The 10,487-nt window shown below is 34.7% G+C and overlaps 1 protein-coding gene across 1 annotated transcript; it reads left to right on the plus strand.

Annotated features, from left to right (window-relative positions):
• Positions 1-1,616: 1,616 nt before the first annotated feature.
• Positions 1,617-10,050, plus strand: LOC143463504 (5-hydroxytryptamine receptor 1A-like). The gene is made up of 7 exons (XM_076961998.1): positions 1,617-1,954; positions 3,520-3,717; positions 5,207-5,369; positions 5,691-5,810; positions 6,376-6,560; positions 8,441-9,278; positions 9,656-10,050. The coding sequence occupies exons 1-7, from the start codon at positions 1,770-1,772 to the stop codon at positions 9,914-9,916; spliced, it is 1,950 nt and encodes a 649-aa protein (XP_076818113.1). The 5' UTR covers positions 1,617-1,769; the 3' UTR covers positions 9,917-10,050.
• The last annotated feature ends 437 nt before the right edge of the window (positions 10,051-10,487 follow it).

Raw genomic sequence — 10,487 nt, forward strand, 5'->3', positions numbered from 1 at the left:
CAGACCCATGAGATTAACATGCAGTTTTTTTTATTAAACCTATATACCAGGACTTAATTTAATAACTGCAAATTCTTTATCATAATTTTTTTGAAATAAGATGGGCATAAGATTGTTTGTAAGTTATACGTCATTGACAAAAGGAGTAGCAATATTCTGCTTTCTGCAAAAGGCACGTGCAACAAATTTTTATTCTTCAGTTATTTTTCATATAATCAAATCATTTTGACTTATTGTTCGAAACCAAATTATGAGATTAAATTCACCTGAAGTTGGTTTATTCACGTAATACTGTATTTTCTGCTCTCGACCAACTAGCTATTAATTGCGTATATAGTGGATTACCTAGTGATATACTTCTCCTTTGTTTAACTTGTGAAAAATAAGTTTTTGGATGAGAATACTGACAATATTAGGCTTACCAACAATTAAGTGGTTATGAGAGTTTTACTTTATTGTGTATTGCCAACTGTGTGGTATGGATATAAAGCATATATTTTGTCATGTTTAGAAAGTAAAACAGCGTAGTCCTTTGCTTTTGCAATATTAGCATTTGTTATTATATACGGTTCGTCTAAGAGTAACCTACGCATACACGTAAAAATTAGTTTATGTTCTCTTGACAACAGACTGGTTAGGATAAAGTGCTGTAATTTGAAACAAGTAAAAATGAAGCTTAAGCCTAGACCCTAGATTATACACAGTGTTTTTAAGGCGTTTTGAGGGACCGAAACGATCTCTTGAACTTCACCAACGGTCTCTCAAAAAAATTTTTTCTGCAACTACAGCAGAAAATTAGCAATTATCGTATGTGCATTTCACATACATAAATAACATAACTGCGGTCTCTTAAAACTCCTTAGCGGTCGCCAAAGTCATTCCTTAAAAAACGCTGATTATACACCTTATTCGTTGTAAAACATATAAGCCTACTGACAATGATGGGAAAACTGCTTTTCGTAGAGATTGTGAGACAACTCATCCAAGGTTCTTTGGTCGGTCTTTAGAAAATGCTTTATTAAGAAAAGATTAAAGTTTAAGACTTTTGTCGTAAACCATTTATAATCTTGTTATAACTGAAGTAGGCGAAGTAAATCTCGTAACAATGAAGTAATCAGGCAATAATGTGTGTAATGGTTCAAAGGCTCTACGACCTATACAAGAAGAAATTTGCAACTTTTTTCTTCAATGCTGTTTTTTTTCCTATTAATAACTGGTTGGAATTAAAGGGTAATAATTTAACAGCGAGCAGCACTGTGTTGCAAAGCTAATAAGTTGAGAGAACTAGTATACGTTGAGGTTTTAACGCTGTGTGAATTTGAACCCTAAAAGCCTGGCATGATTTATATTGTAAACACCCAAGACACATTAGCTTCCCCTCGGAATGATAACGACGACAACACCGCAAGTATTCCCTTTGCCTTTTTCTGCTATATGGGCCATACTGCGGGAAGCCAAATAAAACCGCTGTAGCTTATCGCTCCGTCCGAAACTGTTGGAAAAGGCGCAGTTGGTCAGGTGTTTTAGATGAAGTGCGTGTAAGGCATTTCCAGATTGTGGATATGACAAAAACAGCACTAATTAACATTTACTACATAGCCTGTAGAAATTAGATGAATTGTTTAAAATCTACGTTTACACGTACATCGTATTGATAGGTGATATTACCAGCAAAACCGGAATAGCAACAACGTTAGACTCTATATAAAAGCTTGGCATAGGTGTATTAGAGTCGTTTTTGGGCTGCTTGAACAAGAAAATCATCTGCCATGGACAATAACATAACCTTTGACACGTTGCCAAGTAGTAGCGGTAAATGGAACATTACGATTCTGTCGGTTGTGGCTTGTTTGTTTGGGCTTATTATCGTGGTTGGTGTTCTTGGTAACGCTATTATTATTGCCTCGATCATTCGAGAAAGAAAACTGCACACACGAGGACACTACCTAATAGGGTAAGGAAGTGTTAAATATTTTGTTTATCATAAAATATAGAAACGTTTTAGGTGGTTTAAAGTCGGATTAATCCTTTGTTATGAAAGCTGTCAAAAGATATAACGCAAAAACGTGTCACTCGACAAGTTAGGCTGACGATACTGCATCTGTAACACAATATATGGAGATATAGACAGTGTATGAAGCTTGCATATAACCCTTCTCGGGCGCGGAGTTACGACAACTTTTAGAGATATCTTATATAATACGTAACCATAGTTTTTTCATTGCGTTATCTTGTTCGAATATATTCTGCTCGTAAAACCTATCCTGCTTACATCTTTTTGTTTTTTAATTGGTTAAATTTACAGTGCGGTTATGGTGTACGCGCTATCAGCCTATACTTGTTTTCTCTGAAAGTTGTTTCGAGTGAAAATGAAATGGAAAATGTCACCGAGCTTCTTCAAACAACTGATTAAAATTTTTAACGATGTTTGTTCACAAAACGTCTTGTTATACACACTCACACTTTTATTTCGGTGTGCGAAAATAGGAGTTTGCACCAACAATTTGTTGAGCTTACTCTGTATCTGATACCTCGGTTGATCACATTATTATTTAAACTAAAAACTACAAATGTCATCACAACAGCAATGTTATGTTCTTTTAACCTCGTTCATTTATCTTGTTCATGGTATAAACAAGCACACGTTATTTTTCGTGCGCTCTGGCTAGATTAATCAAAGGTCAAATACCTTGTTTTCAGTTAATTTTAATGCTTGCATAGATTTAAAAAAGTAAATTTTCTCTTCAATCAAAAGTGTTTCTCTGCGTGACGATTAAAACGTTTCTACGACAATAAACACGTTGATTTTATTTCAAGGCCGTAATGCTGAATCACACTAAGTATGACGTACAAATTGGTACAGTAATAGGATTTGGCCGATTAATCGGTTGTGCTCAATAATAGGAATTTAAACACTCTGACTTGTATAAGTAAATCCACGAAATAGAATTAACGGAAGTAAAAATAAGAGACAAGACAGCTTATACAAATCCTCTCACCGAGTTTTATCACGCATTTATAGTGCCTTACTGAAGGCGAATTTTGATGTCGTATTCGCTGTTTTCGCAGAATTCATTCATTAGGCATTAGGTAAACTTGGTGAGGCAATAAACTCTCTCAACTAATAAATTATTAAAGACTAAAGTTAAAATGTATTAGCTGGAGCTGTATGATTAATGACAGCATGCAATTTATTTATCTGTGGGCATTACAAGCTGTTCGTTTATACCTTTTCTCGTTTCAGTTGCAATGTAAAACAAAGATCATGTTGATATCTATCAAAGCCTACGTAATAGTTATGTTATACATACTCAGTTACTCGTTTAAAAGTAAATTTAGCAAACTATATTCTGAAGTCCTCAGCTAAACGTACCACAAATCGATTTTTCGACCTTAATGCCACGACAACAATTTGCTTTTTTTGTTCAGCATGAAGGTATTCACACGCAAGCATAATATTATGAGGCTTATAACGTTAATTTTTAATTGAATATAAATTAGTTTTCGTTTCTTTTTTAGGTCGTTGGCGATTACAGATCTCCTAGTTTCACTTATCGTTTCTCCATTCTTTGCATTTATGACGTTGCATTTCTTCTCCCCTGCCAGCGATGACAAAGCGTGGATGCCACATAGATTTGTCTGCCAACTTCTCGTCTTTCTTGATGTCACGTGTTGTACTGCCTCCATCTTTCATCTTTGTGTTATCGCCTGTGACAGGTGAGTTTCAAGTATTCCACCTCGCACATGTGGCAAGGCACCGTTACTCATTGTACTTCATCTCTTATGCTGCATTTAAATCCCGCTCATTATACTGCATATAAAGGCGAAATGTAAGCGTTTTTTGTAAACTTAGCCCGTATATGCTTAATTGCTTACTCAGCAACGAGCAAAACAAGCCTAAAAATAGCACGTGACACCAGACAAAGAATTTTGTACGTCAGTTTCAATATTGACCAAAGAGTGTGTTGGATTTTTGACAGGTAGTCTGTATTTGTTGTATAAACAGACAACATATTTTTCCTGCTCACAGACGTACATCGAACAGAAGCCGATTGGTTCGTTGTAGCTCCACGAGAAAAGTTTTTGTTGATTTTTGAGTTCTCGCTGCTATGAAATATGAATTAATAATGAGTGTATCGTACGTCGCCGGATTAATATTAAGCAAAGTGCTCCCATATACAGATACTATATATACAATTAAATTGTTGGACTAAGTTAGATCTAACCCAACAACTCCGAACGTTAATCGATTTTTCCGCTTCTTTTTAACATTTTATAATTTTGCAATTTTTGCTAGCACTGTTTTAAAGTACCACATCGACAGTGTAAGAATTTCATATTCCATTTATCAAGTTAAACATTTTGTGATGCTTTGATCACAATTTCAATTGCGGTTTAACTTAATGTGAAACTTTGCAATATTTTGAACCTTAATAAGAATTGATTAGGGAATACATAATTTAAATACATTACAGTTTTAAGTTTTACATAATCTCGTTTACCGCAAGGATGTATCAAGTTTTGTGGTTAATACTGAAATGCCTCTGCCCATAAACATTATTGCTTAATTCTGATACTTTTAACAAACTTGTACATTTTTCTTTGGGAGTTGTGTACACCACAAAAAGAGCGTAGCTCATAAAAACCTGTGTCGGTTTAATATACATTTCTTGGTTACTTGGGTTTGTATTTATTCATAGCTTTCCCATTTTAAATTTAGGTCAATAATCAACCATAGTTTTAACGCACGCGTATCAGAAGTCGTTTTAAAGGAGCTGATAAAAAATGTTACCATATGTCACCGTTTGGCACATTGCGATTAGATTACACCATTCATTGCATACGGATCAATGTAAATACAACAGCAGCATTGAACCTGGTAACTCTATCCCAGTTCAGCTGATAGGAAACATGATATCACTATTCACGTCTTAAAATTTAAATCAATATAGAATAACCTATAAAATTTTATTTCCTTTTTCTACGGTATTGTTTGTATGTAGATAAAGAAGGATGTTTGCTAATGCTTCATATAACTAACACAAAATGACATACACTTGTCACTTTTTCTATAGCTTTTCATACAGCTCACAGATAAATTGCGTGATATCTCTAAATCAAAACATAAAAATAAAAATAATAAAATAAAAACTTGAAAGGAGGCATAACAGCATTGTTGTTAAGTTTTGAATCATTTCTACTGCAGGTACAAAGCAGTTACCAAACTTAGATACTTACAAAAGAGGAAATTTTGCAAGGTTTTGCCCACCATATTTGGAATCTGGTTGTTTGCTATTCTGTTATCCCTTGCCCCCCACGTTATATTTTTGCAATCCAACAACAACAACAAGAACACAAACTTCACTTATGTGGGTATTAGAAAGATACAGTCAAGTGTTGTTTGTATAGTTGTATGTAGGCTACTTAAGTCTTATATATTAATCTTTATATATTAACGATTATGTTTATCAAATAGATTATATATAAATATTCTTTTTGACCTTTCTCCAAACCTATATAGTTACTATTGTTGATCATATAGCATGTAAAAGTTATTTAAAAATAAATTTTTACATTTTGGCACTCATCGATGACATTTTATACTTCGCGTAGCATTGGCCAAAGTTTTATTACAACTTTGTAAATATTTTTATCTAGCTTTAAAAAATTTCAAGTTTTTGAAAATTTAGGATAAAATGGAAGCTTTATCATTGAGAAATACTTCCGACATTTTTTATCCAGTGGAAAATTTTGCTACGCCGCAGGAAGACAACCAGAGTATTTCCTGTTTAATGGTTAACGACAACAAGGTATTACTTAATTATTCTTTTAAATTTTTCGCCTTTTTCGATACGCCCAAAGAATGCCTCCCATGAAGACTGTATTATGTAGCCCAAGTCTTTACGTCATGACCGATTCTAACAAGCTATAAAGTTGGACACAAAAAGTATTTTTGACTATACATCAATTTGGTATTGGCGCCCATGCCCTATTGTTATCTACAAAAGCCATTTACGTAACGAACACTCACCGCATCTGCATAATTTCTCACATCAAATGTAAGGATCATTTTTCCAGCCATCTGAACGATGTTAAGTGCTGAATTCATTAGTTTTAAGGATGAGTTATTAACTCAAGTTTTAAATAATTTAAAACGAGTTACTTCGTTGACAAATATTTTATGTAACCGTGAAAAAGTCATAAACATAGTTGTTTAAAGCCTTGACTAAATTTCAGTCAAGAATTTTGATAAATACCATTACCATCAACAACGAGCCAACTGTTTCGTATGACGCTTATAGCATATCTCCATAACATGCCACAAACGATATGTCCATCAGCAAACTTAAGAAACTGTTTTATCTTCCTATCTAGATTTATCGCATTGTGGCCACTACTGTTGCGTTTTACTTGCCTCTGTTTATAATCATCATTATCTACTGGCGAGTTGCAGTAATTGCATGGGGACGCATTCACCACAACATAACCTTGACGCCTTTTCCTTCTACGATGACCCTGGATTTGACTAAAGACGATGAATCTCAGCACGCAAGTGCTAAGTGAGTTAATTGCAAATTAAATGTTAAGTGTTACCTAATTATGTTGTATCAAAAAAAGTTATAGCACTATACCTTGGAAACCAAGGAATGAAACAACGTATTTACAAATTGTGGGGCTTTGATAAAGAGTAAAACTTGTTTAGAATCAGTTACTGTAAGTTTGCCAGCCTTGCGTTTTGGTGAACTTGTTTCATCCGTAACCGCTTGCAGTTGAGTAAACATAAAGCCAGTCCACATGTAAAGTTAATAGGTGTTTATTAAATTTTGTTGAGAGAAGTTTGTTGTTCAGGCTGGTAATTGGCCTCCTTTAAAAGTAACTTTCAGATTGCAATTTAACTTCAAAATAACTTTTCTTTAACGTCATTTGATGTTTACTTTTGAATAGTTCAAAACTGATTATATTCTAAACTTTTATCCGAATCTTTGTTCTATCCAGCGTTGTTATTGGCTTTGGCGCGTGACAAAAGCATGTTTAGTCTGAACCTCCGGCCCAAATATCCTTCGTGTAGGTCAGCATGTTATTAAATTCAATACTATGACAAACAAGCAGGGCGAACGGAGCACTTCATAGAACTGTACAAACGTAAAATAATAACAATTTCAATCCACTGTTGTTAACACTGCTGTTGCCATTTATCTTTCAACAACAAGCTTATTTTGTGCTGTGAAAATTTCCGTAGCCTATATTGCATTCCTTATTTCTTACCTGCAAAAGTGATGATTGATAACCTTGATGTTTTCCTTGGAGTTTAAGTTACGTTATTTGTATCCTTTAATTATTCAAGTGTTCTTAATCACATAATTCTATCACTTTGCGAGCCACACAATTTATGGGGTATATATAGGGTTGTCATCGGTCTGGACTCAAAAATTAGGACGACTTGGTGACAAAAGAAGAATAAACCTAAATAAACCTTAAACCTTAAACCTAATAAACCTAATAAACCTTAAACGGTGCACGAGAAGGCAGTCAATGTTCCTAAAAAAAACGAGACACTATTTGCATGTTCTTAATTTTGGTAACTCTTTGGTACGAAATGGTATAACTTACTAAAGGGAGTGAAATGCCCAAAGTAGAAACTTCTGCCCTAAAAATCAGCAAGCAAGTGAAAACAAGCACGTTTTTTGGAAATATGCACAATAGTATTTTCTAAGACATTGTACTTGAAAATAAGCACAAATCTTAGAAATAAGCACGGAATGGTAACCCTGGATAGGATAGTGGTAAATTCTTTTCCTAGCATAAAGATAACCCAAATTGCCAATGTCAGATAACAAGCAATTTCCTTAGAAAACTTTATGGCCCAGTTAATCGTGAGTCTTTCTATTAGTATTTCATTTTATTGCTGCAATCTCAGCAAATTCAATCAAATAAATGTTTACACAGTTATTTAATATCCTGCCAAGAATTCAATGTATTAAGCAGGGTAATAGAATAACAAAATGAAAGAATAAGATTGGAAAATCTGCTGGCATATGAAAGATATGTTGGAATCTAATTTTAAATTATTAGGAATTTAATCTAAACAGATTTTTATGGAAAAATAAACTTTTCATTGAAAATGATAACTAGTCGGCTATATGTACTCAATTTCTACAAGTTCGAACAATCTAAGTAGCCCAGCAGTCATTACTTGAACTAAAACAACCAAAATTTAACAAGACAAAATTCAGTAGCATAACAATTGAATTAATTCCAGAAGGGCGTACATACATTAAACGTCTCTTTAAGCCATTTTGTACATAACACAAAATACATACAGGTACTGCTTCTGTCATTTTGTGGACCACAAACCTTGTTCAAATAACATTCTCCATGTTTGATGTATGCGTATAGATGTTATCAAAATTTTAACAAAAACCCTGCTTATATGTCACAGGTCGAGAAGAACATCAAATTTGTCTTTGATCACGATGAAAATAAAGCGCTCTGCCTGTTTTCCATGTTGTTTTGGGCAGAAGACAAAAAATGGAGACGTACCTGGAATGCGAAGACAACAAGCTGTCTCGAAGAACGTGACAGTGGAACTAATCCAACGGAATGAAAGCAAAGTAAACCTAAAAGGTTTTACAAGTTCCATTGCCGAAAACAACAATTGCCTCCATCCTAAAGAACATTTGTTCACCGAAAATCAGAGATGGTATCACGGAAAGCACAGCCTTACTGATCCACGGCAGTATTCCGCTTCCTGTGCGCAAGACATCGACAGCAAGGAATCACTGTTGAATTCAGAACCTGTTGAACATACAGGCCGAGCACAGATGTCTTGTTCCGTTGATTCATGTGAAAAAATGACTGATTCAGCTTCGAATACAGCAAACTATTTATCCCCGGCTGATCAGCTGACGGAGATAGACAAAAATAACGCAGTCATGGCTGAAAACTTTTCTTTCGAAGACGACAAATGTGAAAGGCTGGTTTTGCCTGATAGGATTCCTTCCATTACTTTAACTCCCGTTTGTTCTCATTCCAATGACGGAATTTTGTCGCAAACATTGTCATCAAACGATCTATTTCGGCCAGAAAACAAACAACTTTCCAGTATTAAACGCTCATACTCTGACTGTATAAAGAAAACTAACCTTCGACCTGCAGTTCGAGCAAGAAGCTTTAGCATTCGCAGTCAGAATGTTAGCATTTCCTCGGATTGTCCACGAAGCCGTTCTCTGAGTGTTTCTTTAGTTCGGACGCGACTTACAATTAACAGAGAAAGAAAGGTAAACCAGATAGTGCTGCAGCACCGCATAAACGTTTAGTAGTTATAGGTTCAACTTTGTCTCATATGGGCATAATTTTGCAATATGCGACCAAATATTTCTTCTATCTTTTTAAAATTCTCTTTGAAAAGCTGAATCTACTTAGACCAAACTTGTCGGGATAATTTATGTTATTTGTTTTGGCAGTAACTGCAGTGCAGCCAACAATTAATAAAATAGGTAAAATAATACGTTGGCGCTTTTGCTGCATGTGTAAGGTGTTCTTTATTGAGTAGAAAAATTCTCATGCTGTGCTCATGGTCTAAGAATCATGTTGGATAATTAAATTTATCGGTTTTGTAAGATTCGTAATCTCTCTCTATATATATTGTTTCAAGGTTATTCGAACAATGGGAGCGGTTATTGGAGCCTTTGTAATCTGCTGGCTTCCCTTCTTCATCAAAGAATTGCTGGTCCCTTTTTGTGGCGAATCGTGTTCACTTGACCCCGTTGCTGAGATTATTATCAACTGGCTTGGTTACGCCAATTCAGCTTTAAACCCATTCATTTACGCCTTTGCCAACGATGAATTTAGCAAAGCTATCGCGAAACTATTGCGTGACTTGCTTGGAATATGCAAAAGAGGAACACGACGTTAAGTGTTGAGTTGTTCATCTGTTCTATTGTATTTTATTTGGTGTCGGAGAAATAAAATCTTATGTGACGTCAACCATTTTTTGCTCAAAAGACCTAATGGTATCTTTTTATGTGAAATTAAAATGAAATGGATATGAGATAACCTGGCTATCCTTTGTTTCGGATTTGAGGAAGTGTTTTTCCAACGTTTAGTATTGAAATACCATAATGTTTCCTCACCACTCGGTATACTGCTAAGAAGCTTATCTAAAGGCATTATATGCAATAGATAAGTTTTCAGTTATAGACTTAATAATTGCTTTGAGGTCTACTGTTGTCCTTTAAAGTATTAAGTTATGATGCGTGTAGCCTATAAAGCCATAAGAATTTCTATAGTATAAAATCTATATAAAGCAAATTTCTTAATCCATTGGATATCATATCTAAGGATATCAAACCGATATAAATCTAAAATACGCAAAACTAAAATTTGTCAATCGTCGCCATCCTGGCTATCTTTTGTGATTCGAGGATGACGACCCTCTAGTACAGTGTTGGTGCCACCATCGCTGTCTGCGGGACGTTGCTAGTAAC

Source organism: Clavelina lepadiformis, chromosome 6 (genome assembly GCF_947623445.1).
Source record: "Clavelina lepadiformis chromosome 6, kaClaLepa1.1, whole genome shotgun sequence".
Taxonomy (NCBI): Eukaryota; Metazoa; Chordata; class Ascidiacea; order Aplousobranchia; family Clavelinidae; genus Clavelina; species Clavelina lepadiformis.